General features: G+C 30.7%; 3 protein-coding genes across 3 annotated transcripts; 2 read left to right on the top strand and 1 right to left on the bottom strand.

Annotated features, from left to right (window-relative positions):
* The first annotated feature begins 39 nt into the window (after positions 1-39).
* LOC137838249 (uncharacterized) lies at positions 40-1,058 on the top strand. Its single transcript, XM_068647501.1, has 3 exons — positions 40-208; positions 295-413; positions 552-1,058. Exons 1-3 carry the CDS (start codon positions 40-42, stop codon positions 1,056-1,058), a joined length of 795 nt encoding a protein of 264 aa, XP_068503602.1.
* Positions 1,059-4,992: 3,934 nt separating this feature from the next.
* On the bottom strand, positions 4,993-8,583 carry LOC137837171 (ras-related protein RABB1b). The gene is made up of 6 exons (XM_068646059.1): positions 8,379-8,583; positions 8,147-8,286; positions 6,641-6,723; positions 5,905-6,109; positions 5,724-5,792; positions 4,993-5,320 (listed from the first exon to the last, which is right to left on the bottom strand). The coding sequence occupies exons 1-6, from the start codon at positions 8,422-8,424 to the stop codon at positions 5,228-5,230; spliced, it is 636 nt and encodes a 211-aa protein (XP_068502160.1). The 5' UTR covers positions 8,425-8,583; the 3' UTR covers positions 4,993-5,227.
* An 8,203-nt stretch (positions 8,584-16,786) lies between these two features.
* On the top strand, positions 16,787-19,475 carry LOC137837170 (elongation factor 1-alpha). The gene is made up of 3 exons (XM_068646058.1): positions 16,787-16,973; positions 17,782-18,254; positions 18,360-19,475. Exons 2-3 carry the CDS (start codon positions 17,793-17,795, stop codon positions 19,239-19,241), a joined length of 1,344 nt encoding a protein of 447 aa, XP_068502159.1. The 5' UTR covers positions 16,787-16,973; positions 17,782-17,792; the 3' UTR covers positions 19,242-19,475.
* The last annotated feature ends 2,351 nt before the right edge of the window (positions 19,476-21,826 follow it).

The following is a 21,826-nucleotide window of genomic DNA, read 5'->3' as shown; positions in this document are numbered from 1 at the left end:
CACTTTTTGAATCCAGAGTTTTATTATTCTAATCCAGAAATGGAATATGATTTGGAAGTTACAAATGGATTGTATGCTTGCATCAAGAGGTTGGTGCCAAGTAAAGATGTGCAACAAAAAATTTTAACCGAGTTGCCTCTTTATAAGAGTGGAAGTGGACTGTTTGGTGATGATTTTGCCAAAGAATCAAGGAAGACCACAGCCCCAGGTGAGACAGTTAAATGCTTTCTAAAATGCGTGCGTTAACATATAAATTATATCATACATTCTAAGTTACCTTTTTTACTTTTATAGCTCAATGGTGGAAGAATTATGGGCACGCAGCTCCCAATTTACAGAAGTTAGCCATCAAGATTTTAAGTTTGACATGTAGCTCATCAGGATGTGAGCGGAAATGGAGTGTATTTGAGCAAGTAAGTAATACAAGACTCATTTCATTATTATCTTGTAGGATGTAGAAAGAAATTAATTCACATTATATTTGCAGATTCATTCCAAAAAAAAGGAACAGATTGGAGCACAAAAGGTTGCATGATTTGGTTTACGTAAAGTATAACCAACAACTTGCTCAAAGATATAATATTAGGGATGAAATAGACCCTATTCTACTCAATGACATTGATGAGTGCAATGAGTGGTTAGTCGGACAAGTAGATGATGATACTGAAGACGGGGGTAATGAGTTGGTCTTTGATGATGATCCCACTCTTAATTGGGCAACTGTTTATGAAGCTTCAGGGGTTGGAGAACCAATAATTTACACACGAAGACAAGCAACCAACAAAAGAAAGTTACCATCTAGTGGTGATGGTATTTTCATTGGCTCTTCCCATGCTTCTAAGAAAGGTTCAGCTGCAACTTTATCCCCAACAAGAAAGGGCAAAGAGAAGATTCAAATTGGGGTTGAGAATGAATTGCATGATAGCTCTGATTCAGAGTTTGAAAAATTACTTAACTTTGACAAGAGTTTCTCTAAAGGGGAAGAGGAGGAGGGATATGCCCCATTAGATAATATTGAAGACAATTATGTGGGGATTGAAGAAGAGTCTGATAGTTAGAAACATAAGACAATTTCTTTTGGTTTTGTTGTTGTTTTATGTTTTGAACTTTAAATTTGTGATGTTTTGATTTCATATTATTGTTATTTGAATCTTTAGACATAATATAATCTTTAGTTATGATTGTCTCTTTCATTATTTTTGTATTTTTTGAAGTTATTTATATATATATATATATATATATATTATATTTCTTTCGACCACCATAACCCGATATGGGTTCCGTTATAACTCTATAAAGGAAATTTGGGGTCTCCGATATGATCCGTTATCCGATATTGATAACACTGGATCTATCCAAGGTTATATAAATATTATCCTAAAAAACCACCAACTTTTTGTTGTAACCTAATAGTAAAACGAACTAGTTGAACCATCATTTTTTTCTCTATTTATTGTGGAGTAAGATCATATTTTATTTTGTACAATGATCATATTGGTTGAACCATTAATTTTAATTTACACAGTTCAACAACTGAAAACATGATCTTGTGTTATCATTGCTTATCAAAACATAATTTGATTGAAATAGGTCTTTATGATGCATAAGATTTTGGTAGTACATATTGAATGGTTGACAATAAGCACCTATGTTTGAATACATTCAAAATATAAAAAAAGAAACAAACCAATAATGTTTTTTTAAAATTGGACTAAACTAGTTGAACCATCATTTCTTTCTCCCTGTTTATTGTGGGAGTATGATCATATTTTATTTTGCACGATGACCATATTTGTTGAACCATTAATTTTAATTTACATAGTTGAACAAACAAAACATTAGTCTACCTACATTGCTCTCACTTAACTTGGCTTGGAGCATGTGCGAGCTAGAGTAGAAGCTAGTCTAGACACTCACATATAGTTTTAAAAGTCAATAATACCTGATATTTTGATTGTAGTATGTTACTTTGTTCCGGCTGGCTGAGCAAAGAAGTCCTTGTGCGTCTCAACGATCCACGTCTCGAAAGCTCCTTCGCCGCCGTGAATACCTGAAACAGAGAGACAAATGGACACCCTCGCGGCCGTTTGCACTCCGACGCTCAAGTCAGTAATGGCAGAAAACACTGTTGCACCTCCGTAACAGAACACCACAAACACCGTGCTCAAGGAAGCGCATAACTGAATTGTAACTGAATTCTCTCTCGTTCTCGTATTCCCTCTGTGTAAAGTGTGAAACGTGTTAAAACGTACCTCTCTAAGCCTTTCAGAAAGGCTTATATACCTTTGACTTAAGCGTTTCTGTCACGTGGCTGCTCTGACTCAAGCATCACCGCAGGCAAGCCCTCACGTCATCGTAACCTATGCTAAGGTTGACTCCAGTGAGTGAGGTTGCCCTTTCGAAGTGCAACTGGCGCGGGATGATCACTCAGGCGTCAACTCATACGCCTAATATCAGAGGGATCATCCATATTGAGCGAACACTGCCCCTTCACGTCTCATGCATTCCGATCGCCCCTGGAACGAGACTCTACCGAGTCGTCGGTTCCAGTGGTCCTCTAGTGGTGGGGCGTACTGCCGCTTCCCTACACCTTTATGCATGGTCTTTGTGGTCTGGGCTTTCTCTATATTGATAGCTGGGATGTGGCCCTCAAGTCACATTTCTGACTCGCCTTTCTCTTCGAGTGCCGAGGGCTGAGGACTCCTTGCCCTTCCCCCAATCTGACACCTCCTTGATCCTCTTACACGTGAGCCTAACGAGGCTCTTTCCTAACCAACTGAACCTTCCTTGTGGGCCCCTCCTTCGGGGGTCCCATGTTTACTTTGGTCAACGGTTGAGACCCGAACGGTACATACTTCATTCCATACAATAAACTCTATTAGTATATAAATTTTAGGATCCTCATATGTTTTCGAATATGTTAGGACGAATAGGTTGGGAATGAGAGAATTGTCGCTTGAAAAAACATACATTATGATGTGTTATAATGTAATTTCAAAATTGTTTTATTTTAATAAAAAATATTTTTCTCTTTAGTTGTAATATGAGGTGAGATTATCAACATATTTTAATAGATAATAATAAAGTTTAGGAATGAAGTTTATATGTGTAATGAGTTGGTAAGAATTATTTGTTTCCTATATTTAAGAACAAAAACAATATTTAAAATTGTACTAATTGTAGATGTATCAAACATATGAGTCAAACTATGAAATTATTATGAATAAAAGATTATTAAACATGGGTTGAGTAGAAAACACAAGAATTGTACAGAAGTAAATTCATTTTATGCGAGAAACTTTTACAATTCATTGAAGTTGTTGGATAAGTATCCAAGTAGAGACAAAGATTTGCATGAATATACAAATTGTTATGCCTTAATACATATTTGTTGCAGATGATTTAATTTTATTTCAGAAATTTAGGGAAACAGTTAACTATTAACTTGAACTTTACAGATAAACTTTGGAAAGAGTTTTCTCTTAAATTGGAGTAAGATAGAGTGTAAACATTTTATGTTAGCAAGAGATGAGAAAAATAGTATTTGGAAATAAAAAGATGTCAGATACATTAAAGTTTAAAGAGAGTATTGGGATTAATAAATAATAGAAAAACTATTAAGAATGTCACACACGATACAGGTGAGATATCAAAATAGAAAAAAAGGTGTTGAAATTATTTCTGATAACAAAATACTAAAGAAACTCGGACAATTTTTGTCTTCTTTTTATGCATCCAATATATATTAACTATATGATAAAAAAAATGTTATGCTTTAAATAGACATGAGAAAAAAAATTGAAAGTGATATGATGAAATGTTGATGCATATGTTATTACATGAGATAGTAAAAAAAATTTGATTATTTATTAAGAGAAGAGACTATTCTAAACATTACCTTGAAATCTTGACTTTAAAAATGAGGTGGAATGAACTAGTTTTGTCGTAATAAAACAGGTAAAAAATGTCTTGATAAAGAATGAATTGATACACTAGTGGACCAACTTTGTTTATTTTTTTTAAAAAAAATTTATACTTTTTAAATTTATTATATATACATTTAATCATATAAATATTTTTTAAACTTTTAATTAATTAATTAATGTTTCTAACAGATTAAATTAAAATAATTATATATTAAATTACTCTATTAATAATTAAAACTTAATTTATAACTGTTAATAAAGTTATAATACTATTATACATTTACCTCCTTCAAATAATATAATACCGTTGTTGATACCCTTAAATAAATATATAAAGAATAAGCCCTCACTGTTAACTCAAACATACTCGAAAAAATGAGTACATGATTATAAATCAAAGCCTTTACGAAAAAAAAAACTAGAAGATACCTGCAGAAGTCAAGTCCTAATTTTTGGTTCAGTGAATTTTTTAAAAAACTAATAATTGTTTTTAAATTTCGTTAAGAAACCCTTTGAAAAATGATTATTTCTAAGAACTAAGTTATTTGTAAACACCCTCAAAGAATCTCAATATAACAGTTCTCAAATTGAGTGCTGGTAAAAATATGTTCAGTAAAATAAACTCATTGTAACACAACTTTTTTGGCACCATTTACTGAAATAATTGGTTCTTTGGGGCTGTAACATGATGGCTAGATTACAGTGCAACATGCTGTAACATTTTTAGTAAAATATTAAGTTTACATGGTGCCATAATACTAATGCACATTCTATATTGTAAATATGTAAAAACCTCAACTTGTTTTTTTCTTTTTCTTTTATTATTTCCTTTTGCTAGCATGCATATATGGAGAGAAATTCATATGCAATCAAAATGAATCACATCTATAGGATACTCCATTCATCTGTTGACATATATAAAGCCATTCTTTGAAGATTGATAAATTCTACACATGACACCCACACACAACTTCATGCATGTTTAACATTGAATGGAGAATATTGGGTAGGATCTACTAAAAAGCTACTCCATGTAAATATTATAGCAAATAATAACAAAACTATAGAGGCAAATGAAAAACTGGCATTGAACACAACAGCCAATCATTAAACATTTAGTACATCTGAACAACTATGCAGTCAAATCTGTTCCAAGAACACCTTTGAGATTAGATCTATACAGGAAGTTGTAGTTTTCTCCAAAAGTTCCATGTCAAGTCTAAGAGTATACACTCAGTTGAGACAGGGAAGGCAGAAAAAGATGCAAAAGAGGATTAGATTCAGATTTGGTTTCCCTTCAATCAGCTACAGCACCCACCTCCTGCAGAAACAGTTCCATCTCTGCCTCCTGATTGACCTTGGGGGCGTCCATAGCCAACTTTTATACCAAATGACTGCAATAATAGATTCATTGGTGATCTAGCCAAAAGGGGAACATAAGGATGCATGGAAAGTTTCTTTTTGTGCATATATTTATTACAAAAAAGAAGAAAAGCAACCATGCTTCATTACATTTTACTCATTTTGGTGAAACTATCCATCATCAGCACAACCTAAATCTCAGATGATACCGTGATGATTACCAAATGATATGAATATGCCAAATTTCTTATGAAAGGGTCACCCTATTATGACAATAAAATGATGAAACCATACATTCCCAAGACACAACCAATTGAATTTACGTTAATCACGTGATTTCTGATTTGATAATTTGTTTTACAAATCTCATGCCATATTGGAGTGGGGGCCAACTAACTTCCACCGCTTCTTGCACGGAAAATAGTTCATATTTACCTCATTCGACACGTCAAAGACACCTTCCTGAATATTCTGAAGAATCTTCGCAGCAGTCTTTATAAAAGCCTGCAGTAAGTTACTTTCAATGGTAATAAAATTCACAGTATCCTTGAGATTCCAAAGCATATGTGCTATATCTTGCTTGATATTGATATTGATATTGATTGAGATAAATCACCTCTTCCACATTTTGAGCAGTCCTAGCAGAAGCCTCCAAAAACAGAAGTCCATTTTCCTTTGCAAATTGCTCTCCCTCCTCTTTGCTCACTGCTCTTCGATGAGACAGGTCACACTTGTTCCCTATGAGCATGATGCTCATGTTAGGATTGGCATGCTGCCGGGCATCTTCAAGCCAACTTGCTAAATGATTAAATGTGTCTCTCCTGGTCAACACAAGAATCTTTTGGTTTTCAGTTGAAGGGACTTTGAAAAATGAACAAACCTCGGGTTCAAACCCCCACCACTCACCACCAGATACAGAAAAGCAAAAATGAAAAGGGGGAAAGAATCATTGGGAATTATATTTATTTGTTTATATGGAACAAAAAGTGTACATTATTTGGGAGCCCACAATGCAAGCAAAAAGGGATACAAAAGGGATATAAATGTGGTTCAAACATTAAATTTTAATAATTAAGACAGAAATGCTTACTTCAAAAGAATTCAAATTATCAAAATAGGGCAATCAACAACAGTGACAAAAGAGAAGGTAACAATAAAGCTACAGTCAGCCACCAAAACTTCAAAAGTTTGTAGTCATAACTGCACAATTATGCTGCATTTCACTTCTACTGCTTTTCTAGCATTCATGAAAGTGGTAAATACCACACAACATAGGTGGTATGTTGTTCAATATAATTCGAAAGAAATGCACACCATGAACTCTACGTCAAATTGTTAATAGCACCACCCACCTTGTAATGTCGTAAACTAGAAGTGCTCCCGCTGCTCCTCTATAGTAAGATCTTGTGATTGATCTAAAAGACTCTTGCCCAGCCTACAGTAAAACAACGAGTTCTGCATAACTACCTAAATATTGTTGAAAACGGGATCCTTGTTTCGACATGACAAAATATATGAATAAAAAATTCCATGTTCAACGCTAAGACTTTTTAATCTTATTAAGAGCCTACAAATACACCATGTTGTGGATCAAAGGAAGTAATGAAACCATTCACTACAACATCAATTTGGTCTCACCATGCAATGCCAAGCACTGTAATTCCAGGCTTAGCCTTACAACAAACTAAAGCACAGAAAAGTGAATCAATTTTATATACTAAATTGGTCTCAGTCAGACATAATTGCAGTAATCAGTTACTGCTAGGTTGAATAACTACAAATTTTGAGGACTATCTTGTATAAATCAATGACAGACATAAAGAAATTAAGTAGCTTCACAGATAAAGAAGCATTAAGCAACCTGAGACATAAATAATAGGTTGTGTGTTGGACATATCTGCATGAATAAGTTCAATCGAGATTTGCAATCCTAAAGCGGTTTATGATCATTCTCACAATAACATTCAGATTCCTTTATCATAATCACAAATCCAGTACCCTTTTACTATATACATACATACCCTTATTCCTAACCATGTCCCTGCACTCCTATTTACCATGATACAATCAAGGCACAGAAAAAATGAATACATCAAAAAAAGTAAACAGACTTATTTTGTTTGGGCTTGCGTTTCCAAAATTGATTCTGCAACACCAATTTTGGATTAAAATTGATTTTGAAATGATGTGATTTATGTTTGAGTTATTTATTTTTTTTAAAAACGAAGTAAAACTCTCGACAAAATTTTCTATTCAACCCAAAAGTTACTTGGTGTGTCTTTGGTTTCACTTTGAACTTTCCAGAACCACATAGAAATGATAAACTTTCGCATGTTCAGTTCTACGTTTTATAGGTCCAAAATTTATTGAGATTAAGAAACTTTAAGTAGCTTTCGCGTTAAAAATTGTATATTATTTTACTTCTAGCTTGCTTTTATGACAAAAACATTTGAACAAATATCGCATCACTTCAAAATCAATTCTAAGAAAAACAATTTCATCCAAAGTCATATTTAAAACACACGTAAAATTGTTTCAACTCAGAGTCAATTCTAAACCCAGAATCAATTCCTTAAAGTTTCACCTAAAATCTAGGTAGCTAGCATTTCAACATAATTTTGGATGATCCGGCAAGAAACCTTACACGCCCAAAAAATCAAACAAATTAATCAGTGATCACAACTATTTTACTCAGTGTTCTAGCACATGCACATACCCTTGATCAATTCTCACCTAATTTGAATTTGAAATACCCTACCTAACAAATAGTATTAAAAAACACAATTAAGCAACAGATTTTTACTTTAAAAAAATAAGAGAGAGAGAGAGAGAGAGAGAGAGAGAGAGAGAGAACTGACAGTATCCCATATCTGAAGCTTGATGGGTCGAGAATCGATGGTGACCATGCGAGCGCCAAACTCAACACCAATTGTGAGATCATGAACAGGTTGGAACCTCTTATCAGTGAATTGGAGGAGGAGGCACGATTTCCCTACACCTGCACCGCACGGGAGAAAAACTCAAACTTGGAGTGAGATTCGGAGACCCAATTGCGAGAAGAAATGGAAAGAGGGCACAGAAGAACCTAACCTGTGTCGCCGATGATGATGTACTTGAAAAGGTAGTCGTACGACATCGCTGAACCTCTGAAACGACGTCGTGTGGAGAAATGAGAACAGAAAGAACAAAAATAGGAAGGTTTTAGTGTGGGTTGGAGAATAAGACGAAGAAGGAAGAACAGTGATGATGGTGGGTTTGAATCCCAACCAAAGGCAACAAGTGACGTGTTTGTATCACTTCTCTGCTTAATACGTCTTCACAATAATTTATTATTCTTTTTTTGTCTTCTAATTTAGATTTTTAGAAACAGTTTCTGTCTTGTCTTTTAAGGTGAACTTTTTCATGATCCATTTTTTTTTTAATTGAAGAGTAAGTTTGAAGGGGAGAAAAATAAATATATTAAAAAGTGAGATTATTTGTATTAAGAAAAATAGATTAAAAAATAAAGAAATTATATATGAAGGATTGTGAATGAGAAGAGAAGTGATGGAAAGGAGTAAGATTAAAAATATATTATTTTTATTAAAATTAATTGAAAATGAAATATGATTTATTTATTTGTGTATGAAAAGTATAAAAATTTAAATATTATTCTCGCTGTTATTAAGAACTCAGTTGACAAAAAATATAAGTATTGTGATTCGTGAAAAATGTTTCAAAATGAATTTTGGTAATTTAAAATAATACTTTAATATTCATAATTGAAGTAGAATAAAATTGAAATTTATGAAAGTTGTAAAACATAATAAAATATACTAAAATTGTGATAAACACTCGACACTTAATTAATATCCTCAAATATGATGGAAAAAATAGGAAAATTACAATAATTAGATGAAAGAAAAAACAACAGTCATATTCTCAAAACTATTATTAAAAAAAGTCCTAGAAATTATCAAATTTGTTTGTCAATTCTTTAATGAATCCTCTCATATTCACATTGATATTTGCATATCTTGTATATCACTGATGAACATCATTTCTATTCACATTTTAAAGTTTTAATCATACATTCTTGGACTATAATCATGAAAAGAAAAATATTTTTTAATTCAAATTTTTTTTTAATTGAGTTTATTTAAGCATTAATCGTTATTTCTATTAATTTTGTACTTTATGTCTAGACAGTCTAATATTTCTCATAATAGACAATCTCAAGGGAGCGTTTATCACTGTGAATGGGCCTAATATGCGAAAGCCTAAGTTGCTTTCCTAAATCATAATAGAAAATAAAAATCTAAAATATCACAGAAATAAAAGTGGAAGCAAATATTAGGCAAAGATATGAAAAATAAAGTTGCGGTTAAAGCTGGGAACAAAATCCAAAAATTGTAGAAAGTTGAAAATTGATAAACTGTGAATAAAATATGAAACTAAATATATTTACTAAGATCCTTTGAGGAAAAAAATCTATAAAAAGATACAAGTTTTAAGAAAAAAAATCAAGTTTTCATTTTAGGGTTCGTAAAATAAAGCAAAACAGAGTATTAGTCTTAGTTTTATTAATTTTCTTCATTATAATCCTATCATTTTACCTTTGCATGGAAGGTTAAACTCATTGGGATTGTTTCTCTTGTGGTTTCGCAATGGTGTTAAATAGTATAGGGTTGTGTTAGACGATCTCTGCTAAAATCATTTATTTTAATCACTAAACGATAACTATCAAATTTCGTGTCGTTGTCAGGGAATCAAATTTGAATTTGGTTATCTAGTTTTCTTCTTTATCTACATTTTTTAATTCATCAACATAATTTTTATTTTGTCTACATATCTAACCTTTCCCCATTCTAATTGGTTTCGCAATGGTGTTAGACAGTTTAGGGTTGCGTTAGACAATCTCCACTAAAATCATTTTAATTTAACCATTAAACGATAACTATCAAATTTGGCGTCGTTGTTGCAAAATCAAATTTGAATTTGGTTGTCTAGTTTTCTTCTTTATCTGCATAATTTTTCTACATTTTTAAATTCATCAACATAATTATTATTTTGTCTGCATATCTAACTTTTCCCCATTCTAATTGTGTAATTTTTCAATTTTCTTAGTGATCACATTATTCTAAAAAAGAGAAATATATTTTCATAATAAACGATCTATTTTCATATAATCATGATCATCAATACAACTATGAGATGCATTGTGAGTCATCGTCACGGACTTGAGAAACTGAAACTTGTATATCTTGTTGCAAGAATTCACGATCCACTTCTTCTATCAAAGAGTCATCATTGTCCACTCCCGCGAAAAAAGTTATGCAAAATACAACAAGTAATATCTAATGTGGTTCAATCCCAGTAGCTATAATTGAGAAACGTTTTTTCATGACACCAAATATCCTTTCAATTACATTTTCAAGTGATGAATGACGATGATTAAACAATTCTCTCGCATCTTGTGGTCCTCTTTGAGAATACTCTTTCAAGTGGTATCTAACTCCACGATAAGGTGTTAATATTTGAGAGTTTAACATAAAACCTGCAGCGTCAAGATAGTATTTTCCTATAAACATTCCAAGGAAACATCCATTAGTTATGTATATTATGACCTTTGTATCTATTGTTATGAATTCTCAAACGCCTTAAACTTACCTTTCTAAACAACCAAAGGATCCTCTCCTATGAAAGCCTCCTTCAATAGTCTCGAATCTGAGGTTGTTCCTTCCCACCCGGCTAGAACATGCGTGAATTTCATATCAAATCACAAGTTGCGAATACGTTATGAGTTGATCAATCTTTTCTTCCTCGAAAACGAGGTGCATCAGCACGTGGGACCTTCACACGTACATGAGTGTCATCAATGACCCCTAAACAATCCTAATGGTAACCAAAATTTCAGGTCTAAAAAAATACAAATACAAAAGACATTATGATAATTATAAAGGAAATTTGTAATAAACAAACCTTAAAGTACGAAAAAAATTGGTTGTTGTGTAAGATTTGGGGTTGGACATCAATACCATCTGCTTGCTTTATGAATTGTCCTTCCAACATCAAAATTGCATTTAATACGTTGTGAAAGTGACGAGAAACTGTTTCTCCAAACCGATGGAAAAAAATGAAACACTTTGATTCTTAACGTTATGTCCAATAATATGAAGAAATTTAGCAATTTGTTCTTCAACTGTTGAACAATATGCATCCTTAACAACTTTGGTTACCCTAATCTGTTCACATAATTGAATGAATGCTTCTGGTCTCATGCGAATAATGTCACGAGAGCGTTCGGTGTGCACCAAATATTCCATTCATTCTTGTCTGCGACGCTCTTTTCTTGGTTCAAACTCAGTAATAAAGTTTGTTGTATCACTTAACATACGCAACAAATTCAAACCAAAAGTAATGGTGCAAATGATCATCACTGATGCAAGTTGATTATTTCTTTTCAATTGTTCTTATATTTTTTTAAATTATATTCATGTTCACACAAACAAGATCATTATAAATTGCAATTATATCCTCAAATTTTTGCATGTCTTTGTCATCCCAAAGTGGTTTCCAATTGTTATCGTTAACCATGTAATATTGACCTTGTCATTGACAACCATAAAATAGTTTATGGATACACGTGAAATAGTTTATAATACAAATAAGGTTAGAGTGGTGATTAGGGTTATGTGAAGAATACTAATAGGAATAAGATATACATAACTAATACCATTACTACTAAACAATTTTTTTTATAACTAATTCTAAATTTATTTAAAATCATAATGATGTGAATTTAATTATAATACATAATAACACTCCATATTTAACAAAATTAAAATGAAATTAAAACACTGCATATTTAAAAAAAAATTAAAAAATTAAAAACTTAGTTATAGTTTTAAATAAATTTATAAGAGTTCAAAACGGTAAACACATAATAATAAAAAAATGTAAATATAGTAAACACGTAATAATAATAAACTATAAAACCAGTAAACACATAATAATACAAAATGTAAAAAAAGTAAAGATATAATAATAAAAAATATAAAAAAGGTAAACACAACAAACACATAATAATAAAAAAATATATAAATATATTTGTAAAAATTAAAAACAGTAAATACATAAAATAAAAAATTAAACAATAAAGACATAATAATAAAAAATATAAAAATATAAACAAATTAAAAAAATAATAAAAAATGAAAAAAAGTAAACACATAATATAAAAAAATATAAATACATTTATAAAATAAAAAAATTGTAAACACATTGTAAACACATAATAATAAAAAATGTAAATACAATTATCAAAATTAAAAACAACTGTCACATAAAAAAGTAAACAAAACAATAAAAACTTAAGATTTTTTTTTTTAAATACAAATATTAAAATTAAAAACAGTAAACACATAAAAAAAACTAATCAGTTTCTTATTGTTAAAAAAAATTAAAAACAATAAATATATATATATATTTTTATAAAAATTAGAAATAGTAAATACATAGAATAAAACAAAAAAAAAGTGTAAATCCATTTATAAAAATTAAATACAGTAAACACATAATAAAAAAAACAAATAAAAGTCTAAATATATTTATAAAAATTAAAAACAGTAAATACGTAAAAAAATAAACAACACAGTAAAAATCTAAAACAAAATACAATTATTAAGATTAAAAAGAGTAAACATATAAAAAAAATTAAACAACATCTTGTTAATAAAAAATAAAAAAATAAAAACAATAAAGACATAATAAATATATATATATATATTTGTAAAAATTAAAAACAATAAAAATATAGAATAAAAAACTAAACAATAAAAACAAAATAATATAAAATATAAAAAATATAAAAAAAAATAAGAAGAAAATATAAATAAATTTATAAAAATTAAAAACAGTAAACACATCAAGAAATGTAAATGCATTTATAACAATTAAAAATATAAACACATAAAAAAAACAGTAAATACCTAAAAGAAGTTGTAAACAACAGTTATTAAAATTAAAAATAATAAACACATAAAAGACCACATAACAATAAAAAACTTAAAAAGATTAAACACGTAATAATATAAAAAATAAAAACAGTAAAATCATAAAATAAAAAACTACACAGTAATCATAATAATCAAAACGGTAAAACCAATAAACACATAATTTATACCTATATATAAAGAGATTCCCCTCTTAACTGCTCTTCATTTTTTTCCCATTTTATCCTTATATTAATATTTATTTTTATTATTGTATTATGGTCATTGTGTCATTTCTTATTTTTTCTACAATATTTGATATACGTAGTGGAGACGTTTTGAATTGAAAGAAAGGTGAAAGAATGATTTTGAATAGAAAGAGATGTGGAGGAAAAGTTATGAATTAAAAGAGAGGTGGAGAAGTGGTTTGGTTTATTTTCAAAATCAGTTACATTTTATTAATATTTTATATATTTTATTTCTATTTTATTCTTATTTTTATTATTTTGTAACTATTTTTTTATATATAATTTTTTTTAAAAGAACAATTAAATATAAAGAGAATTTTTCTAAATAACCTTTGGTTATTTTGTAGACAGTTTTGAATTTAATTTTCTATTTGTTGCTTTTCTTTTTGAATCAGCAGAACGGTTTTTCAAAATAATTTGAATCAGCAGAACTTTTAATTTATTTAAGAAAATAATAATATATTTTATTCAAATTGTTTCGTAAATAAATTAACAGTTCTGCTGATTCAAATTATTTCGTAAATAAAATGAAAAACCATTCTGCTGATTCAAAAAGAAAAGCAACAAATACAAAATTAAATTCAAAACTGTCTACAAAATAACAAAAAACAGTTATTTAGGAGAATTCTCTTTATATTTAACTGTTCTTTTAAAAAAAAATTATATATAAAAAAATAGTTAAAAAATAATAAAAATATAAATAAAATATAAATAAAATAAAATATTAATATATAAAATATTAATAAAATGTAACTGATTTTGAAAATAAACCAAACCGCTCCTCCACCTTTCGATTCATAACTATTCTTCCACATCTCTTTCAATTCAAAATCACTCTTCCACCTTTCTTTCAATTCAAAACCGTCTAAATAGTGTAGAAAAAAAAAGAAATGACACAATGACCATAATACAATAACAAAAATAAATATTAATATAAGGATAAAATGGGAAAAAAATGAAGAGCAATTAAGAGGGAAATCCCCTTTATATATAGGTATAGATAAAAAAAATGCGAATACACAAACGGAGACCCAAAATCCAATTTGAAAAAAAAAACATAACATAATCAAACATTTTTCTCACACAAGGGAGAATCAATTCTCCTTCTACCTTTAAAAGTTTAAAAGCCACATAATCGATTCTCCCAAATCACTTCTATCGAAAATCAATTATGCATCATTTGGAAAAATGAAAAATTGATTTTACACCATTTGAAAAAATGGAAAATCGATTATGCACCATGTACAAAAATAGGAAAATCGATTCTAGAAAATTTGGAAAAAATGAAGACAAACCAGTGCGCTCTCCTTCCTCAAACGAGTGAGTTTCTCTGGCTCAAACCACTTTCTCTCTGGTTCGTTATGGGCACAAGAGCACAACAAACATAACTATCAAACCTAATTTTATTTATAACAAACACAAGTTCACTTTCACATTTACGCGGGGTCTACAGTTTTATGGTAAAAATAAGTTTTTGTTCAGGATTTTTCTGCAATTGATAGCACTGAACAATGTAATAAAGAAAAAAAGTCATTGGCTCATGCAGCACCAGTGTAACATAGTGTAAATCCATTCACATGTGTCCAGAGTGTTTAAAAGGTACGAAAGTAAAATGATATAGAGGGATTTTATAAGAACTTTAATTTAATATTTTCATAAAGAGATATCTTAGTTGCTAATGAACATTAATTATGTGTGTATCTAAATAAATTGGTATAAAGCAAAAGAAAAGAATTAAAGTTGATGCAGAATAAAAATTTACATCGATAAATAATTGTTATTTTAGAGATGAGTGATATCAATTTTGTAGCTAAAATATGAGGGTGATCTAATAAAATTTTATTTAAGAAGGGGTGGTGAAGATTTATTTAAAAATTGTTAATATTTTATAAAAAAATATGAGTTAAATAAATATTGTAAAGCTATAAGTTAAACACATTTTAAATTATTAAATGATATAAATATTTAAGAACCTGTATCTTGTTTAAAAATTTGAATTATAAAAAATAAAATATTATTTTTCTATTTTGAAAATTAAATATTAATAAGAGTCTTATAATTTTTTTGTATTAGATAAAAAATTACAAGATAGTAAAATTCATACAAATTAAATTTAAACTGATTATAAATATTTGCATTGATTTCGCAAATAAATATTATACTGAAAGAAGGATTTAAAATGATAGTATTATGTAAATTTTATTATAAATTTTTTATTATTTATCTACATGTTACCTCTATTATAACTTTTATAATAAAGTAATAATAAATATTTAACATAAATAACTATGTCAAGTTTTGCAAAATACACACCCTAAATCTCTGCTATAGCCCTTAAACAACTATTAATGATAAATTAGGTCAATTAATACGGAAAATGTGTGAAATCTTAATAAATGTAAAGGAAACTTATATACATTTATTAATATCAAAATATATGGAAAGTCAAAACAATAAATAAAGTGTCTTGAAATTGTATTATTATGAATTATTATATTATTCAAGATATTATTCGTTCAAACTTGAAATTATATTACTGAGTAGAATTATTGAAATATTTAAGGTTATATTGTGTTATTTAGGAATATTTAATTTGTTTTGACCTGATTTATACACTGTATATTAAATATAAAGAAAGAAATATTGTTAGTTTAAAACAGTAATAATTTTTTTTGCTAAATTGAAACTTGATTTTAAAATACCTAAAAAGTGAAATCTCAATTGTAAGATATATAATATAATATATATAATATATAATATATATATATATATATATATATATAATATAATATAAAAATCAAGTCTAAATAAAAAAATCTCTGTTTTGTTGAGTTTTTAATTTTAACATTTACAATTTATTTTATACATATTTATTTATGCCATCTCATTATAACGCTAAATATTTTGAAATAAAAAATAAAAAATATTTAATTTTAAAATATAACAAGTGATAATGTTTGTGAAAATAAAATCAATGCAAAAATAGGATAAAATATCTAAAACGACTACGTAAGTAGAGAAAGATTTGATCAACGTTGACAATGAGGAATCCAAAGGTTGAAACGATGTCGTTCAAATGTCTTAACTAAGTCACCTAGCTGAAACGATGTCGTTATAGTAACGCAGCCTTCCTGTTTGGTCCTTGCCAGCTGGACTATGCGAACGAACAAAAACCCGATATCCCTGCTAACGTAAAGCGCGTGAAGGTTAGCCACGCAAGATACGCGAGAAAGCAGAATCGTCAATTACACGCGCCTTCTACGCGAGTGGTACACAGTAACTTTCAAATAAGGAAACAGGGGCATAATCGGAAACCTAGTAAAACCCTAAGGGTATTATCGGAAACGAAAAGTAGCTCCCACAATATAAAACAATTGGAACCCTAGTTCATTATCACTCCTTGCTTCCTCGCTCTATTTTTGCGGCTGAGGATTCTGAACCAGCGACCTTCGTTTCTCTCTAAGGTAGCAGCCTCTGCTCTTTTGTCTCTCTGATTCCGTTCTTCTCTGTTTCTTGTTTACGATGATGTTTCTTCGGATTTTTTTAAAAGAAATTCTTTTTTTAGTACTAAATGTGCGGTTCTTTGTTTGTTGTTTCTTTTATGTGGATTATCTTCGCTTTTCTACCGATTAATCGGAAGAGGCTCTCGTTTCGGTGTTGACCCTCGTTGTGTTCACAGATCTATTTTTTGTGTGTCATAATTATGCGGTTTTGTTTATTTTTTTTCATAGGTTAAGAAGCTTTGAATGATTTATTGTTGTTCTGCTAAGACTGCACTATTGTGGCTGGTGTTCGTTTACATGCAAATTTTCGATGTCTTGGATGATTTTTATTTATGGTGTCTGAAGTTTTCATCCCACGTAACAATACGAAGCTTTTTTTTTTCCTATTTGAATTTATTTGGATTCTGCAGATGATTTTTTGGTTACCCTTTTGTAAATCTTTTGTAGCATGAAGTTAATTTTTTTAATTAATTAAAAGTGTTTTTGTTTGTGTTCAATAGAAAACGTTTGGTATGAATACGTCGTCTGGGAGGGTTTTTTTATTACAGATTTGTTATGTTATGTAGGATTGTGCTTTGCTTACCTGTCTTTTCAATTGATTTTCTTATTTCTTATTTTTTTATTAGCTAGAGATGTTCGAGTTGAAGCATATTCTTAATGATTTGTTTTTTTTTCCTGCTTGGTTGAAGACGTTTCAATGCTGTGATGAATCTGCTTTTGTAGTTGCTGGTTGTGAGTTCTGACTTGTGTTTCTTTGAATTATTTTCAGTTTAACTCGTCATGGGTAAGGAAAAGGTTCATATCAACATTGTGGTCATTGGACATGTCGACTCTGGGAAGTCAACTACCACCGGCCACTTGATCTACAAGCTTGGAGGTATTGACAAGCGTGTGATTGAAAGGTTCGAGAAGGAAGCTGCTGAGATGAACAAGAGGTCATTCAAGTATGCCTGGGTGCTTGACAAGCTCAAGGCTGAGCGTGAAAGAGGAATTACCATTGATATTGCTTTGTGGAAATTCGAAACCACCAAGTACTACTGCACAGTCATCGATGCCCCTGGACATCGTGACTTTATCAAGAACATGATCACTGGAACCTCCCAGGCTGATTGCGCTGTCCTTATTATTGATTCCACAACTGGTGGTTTTGAAGCCGGTATTTCCAAGGATGGACAAACCCGTGAGCATGCTCTTCTTGCTTTCACCCTTGGTGTGAAGCAGATGATCTGTTGCTGTAACAAGGTATAAATCTAATTGTTCTCTGACCTAGATTTGATGTCAATTACGTTATTTATTTTGGAATGTTGTAGAATTTTTTATGTTAACCGTGGATTATCATTGTTGTAGATGGATGCCACTACCCCTAAGTACTCCAAGGCTAGGTATGATGAAATCATCAAGGAAGTTTCATCATACTTGAAGAAGGTTGGTTACAACCCAGACAAAATTCCATTTGTCCCAATCTCTGGATTTGAGGGTGACAACATGATTGAGAGGTCCACCAACCTTGACTGGTACAAGGGACCCACTCTCCTTGAAGCCCTTGACCAAATCAATGAGCCCAAGAGGCCCTCAGACAAGCCTCTCAGGCTCCCCTTGCAGGATGTCTACAAGATTGGTGGTATTGGTACCGTGCCAGTGGGACGTGTTGAAACCGGTGTCATCAAGCCGGGTATGCTGGTGACTTTTGCTCCCACAGGTTTGACAACTGAAGTTAAGTCTGTTGAGATGCACCACGAGGCTCTCCTAGAGGCTCTTCCAGGTGACAATGTCGGCTTCAACGTGAAGAACGTTGCTGTCAAGGATCTCAAGCGTGGTTTCGTTGCTTCCAACTCCAAGGATGACCCTGCCAAGGAAGCTGCCAACTTCACATCCCAAGTCATCATCATGAATCACCCTGGCCAGATCGGAAATGGCTATGCACCAGTGCTTGATTGCCACACCTCCCACATTGCAGTCAAGTTCGCAGAACTCGTGACCAAGATCGACAGGCGATCAGGTAAGGAGATCGAGAAGGAGCCCAAATTTTTGAAGAATGGTGATGCAGGTTATGTTAAGATGATTCCAACCAAGCCCATGGTTGTTGAAACCTTCTCTGAGTATCCTCCCCTTGGTCGTTTTGCCGTGAGGGACATGCGTCAGACCGTGGCTGTCGGAGTCATCAAGAGTGTTGAGAAGAAAGACCCCACTGGAGCCAAGGTCACCAAGGCTGCTCAGAAGAAGAAGTGATCATAAAAATCTTGTTCCTTTATAGTCTTAGTCTTAAAACCCGGGTTCATGGTTCAATTTTCGTTGTTGTTTATTCCTGAGAGGACTATTTTTGTTTTTTTGTTTTTATTTTTGATGTAAGAGTCTGAGTTTTACATTTTCACAAAGCAGACATAGGGTTTTAGCCCTTGCTGAGAGATGTTTTAAATGCTTTTAATTTATAAGAAAGTTTTGTCAATGGTTTTATCGGTTTAACGTAAGCCTATTTTATAATCCAATTATATATTTTAACTATTCAAATAGTTTTTTTTCAAATATTATATAGATACTTTTAAAAATGTGATTAGTTTTATGTGATTATTGATTGGATTGATCAAAATAAACTTATTTTTTAAGTTTTGAATTGTTATAGTAGTATTGAAAATTTTGAAATCTTATATAATAAGAATTTCTGGATTAAAAACCACTAAATTAATTGTGACAAATTGTTAGATATTTAGAATTGAAAATTTAAGAGCACGTATTAAATAAATTATTCAAGTTAATATTATATATATTCAAACTTTTGAATAATAGTAGTTATGTTTTTTTTGTCACTATTTAAAAAAATAGTAAATTTGATATTTAAATGTAACTATGATTAATTAATGTGATAAGAAAGTGAATAAATTGAAGTTAGAATGAATAGAAGATTATTTAAAGAAGACTTCTAAAAAACCAACAAAATAACAATCATAAAAAGTAGATTTTTATTAATTATAATGCTAGACATTACTATAAAATCTCACATCTCAATTAAATTGACGAAAGAATAAAAGTAAATTTAAAATTATGAATATTATTCTAAAATGTTATTTATATTGTTTTTCCATATACTTTATAAATGTAATAGTTAATTCAATAATTATGAAGGTAGGTAGTTGAAAATTAGATTGATCATGCATGAGGTCGATATTGCTACACACTTAAGTGACATGATATATTAAAACACCATTTTTCCTCATTATTGGTTTGATGAAAAAATAGTTTATAATTCTTCCAACAAGAATGTCCACAAAACTAGCAATTATCCCCTTCGCACTTTCTAATGTTCATTTGTAAGGTATCCTTAAAATTTTGAAATCAACATTTTGGAAGTAATCCCCCTGCAGTTTTAATTAACGGGACCCTGTAGAATTTAAGTCAGTCTTATAGAGAGTATTTGTGAACATTTTAAAAATTATTTTATAATTTCCTATCAACCTCTAATTTACAAAGTAATGTATGTGTATGGAAATGAAGCCTTCAACTAAAGAAGAACTTAAGAAAAAAATATTCGAAAAACAAGTTAAAAATGATATGTAAAAAATATAGAAGAAAATATACTTTTAAAAAAATATTACTTTGAAAAAAAAGATAGAAGTTAGTAATTTCTTTGAATAACTTAATCTAAGTTAGAATAGAAATAAAAGAGGTGAGATAACACTATAAATTTTAAGTTCTATATTGTAAATTAGACTTATTTGTTTATGATAAAAACTTCATACATATACATGAGCATGTATGCACCAACTTTTTTTTAGTTGAATATGTTGTAAAACAGAATAAATATTGCAAAATAATAAACGAAAAAGAGAGCATGTTAAACAAATCAGAAAATAATAAACGAAAAGTAAAGTATGTTAAACAAATCAGAGACTGACTGGGAAAAACGAAAGAAAACAGAGTGTGTGTGCAGAACCCTAGTGTTTTTTGGGAATGTTGGAGTAGATCGCGGCCTGGATCGTGGCTGCACGTCTAGGGAAGGTTCACGTCCTTCACTCTCGTTGCGTTCCTTCATTTCCGCGGTCTTCCCCAATCTTTCGGCGGTTGCTCCGTTTCTGGCGGCCAGTCAATGGAACGTGCCACGATAGTAGTTGTGAAGAAGCAACAAATTCTTGGATCCTCTCCCTATATAAAGAGAGCTCCACCCCCTTCAGAAAATGCATCAAAATCATTCACCTCTTCATCTTCTTCAAACCCTTCCTTCACCATCTTCTTCCTTCTCTAATTTTCCTTTTCAATTTCTCTCTCTTCATTATTTTATTATTATAATATTTATGGGTTCTATTTGGGTATTACTCTTTTAAAGAGAAACTTGCTAGTTCTGATCCTCGGAAATTGCCGGGAAGGTCTTGTTGTATCCTGGGGGACTTGCGCAATACATTGCGGATAAGTCCTTACGGACAGTGATTACTCATGCCTCGGGAAACCAATTTTTGTTCGTGTTTTAAAGCCTATTTTACTACAATCGTAAGGACTTATGGCTGAAAATACGGACAACAACAACGCTACTCCAGGAACATCAAATGTTGTTTCTGCAACGCAAAACCATTTTTGTGAAACCATTTTCGGATGTCTCCAAAATTGAAGTCTTCACCGGTCAGAATTTCCGACGTTGGCAAGAACGCGTGTCCATCCTATTGGACTTGTACGGAGTTGCTCTTGCACTTACAACTTCCAAACCCGACTCAACCACGGTTGCGAAACAGAATGCAAAAGATATTTGGGATTCTCTTATCCTCAAATATACTGCCAAAGACATCGTCAAACAAAGGTTCGTAATTGCAAACTACTACCGTTGGGAG

This window comes from Phaseolus vulgaris, chromosome 4 (assembly GCF_000499845.2).
Source record: "Phaseolus vulgaris cultivar G19833 chromosome 4, P. vulgaris v2.0, whole genome shotgun sequence".
NCBI lineage: Eukaryota > Viridiplantae > Streptophyta > Magnoliopsida > Fabales > Fabaceae > Phaseolus > Phaseolus vulgaris.
The sequence above is the reverse complement of the archived record's forward strand: the minus strand, read 5'-3'. Positions and strand labels throughout refer to the sequence as shown.

Bases quoted from the DNA above. Each gene is read 5' to 3' on its own strand.
- LOC137837171 (XM_068646059.1), bottom strand. From the start codon at position 8,424: ATGTCGTACGACTACCTTTTCAAGTACATCATCATCGGCGACACAG. The intron at 8,287-8,378 runs GTTAGGTTCTTC...CGTGCGGTGCAG, and splicing joins CATCATCATCGGCGACACAG to GTGTAGGGAAATCGTGCCTC. The intron at 6,110-6,640 runs GTGGGTGGTGCT...TGTGTTGACCAG, and splicing joins CTAGTTTACGACATTACAAG to GAGAGACACATTTAATCATT.
- LOC137837170 (XM_068646058.1), top strand. From the start codon at position 17,793: ATGGGTAAGGAAAAGGTTCATATCAACATTGTGGTCATTGGACATGTC. The intron at 18,255-18,359 runs GTATAAATCTAA...TCATTGTTGTAG, and splicing joins TGATCTGTTGCTGTAACAAG to ATGGATGCCACTACCCCTAA.
- LOC137838249 (XM_068647501.1), top strand. From the start codon at position 40: ATGGAATATGATTTGGAAGTTACAAATGGATTGTATGCTTGCATCAAG. The intron at 209-294 runs GTGAGACAGTTA...TTACTTTTATAG, and splicing joins AAGGAAGACCACAGCCCCAG to CTCAATGGTGGAAGAATTAT. The intron at 414-551 runs GTAAGTAATACA...GTTTACGTAAAG, and splicing joins AATGGAGTGTATTTGAGCAA to TATAACCAACAACTTGCTCA.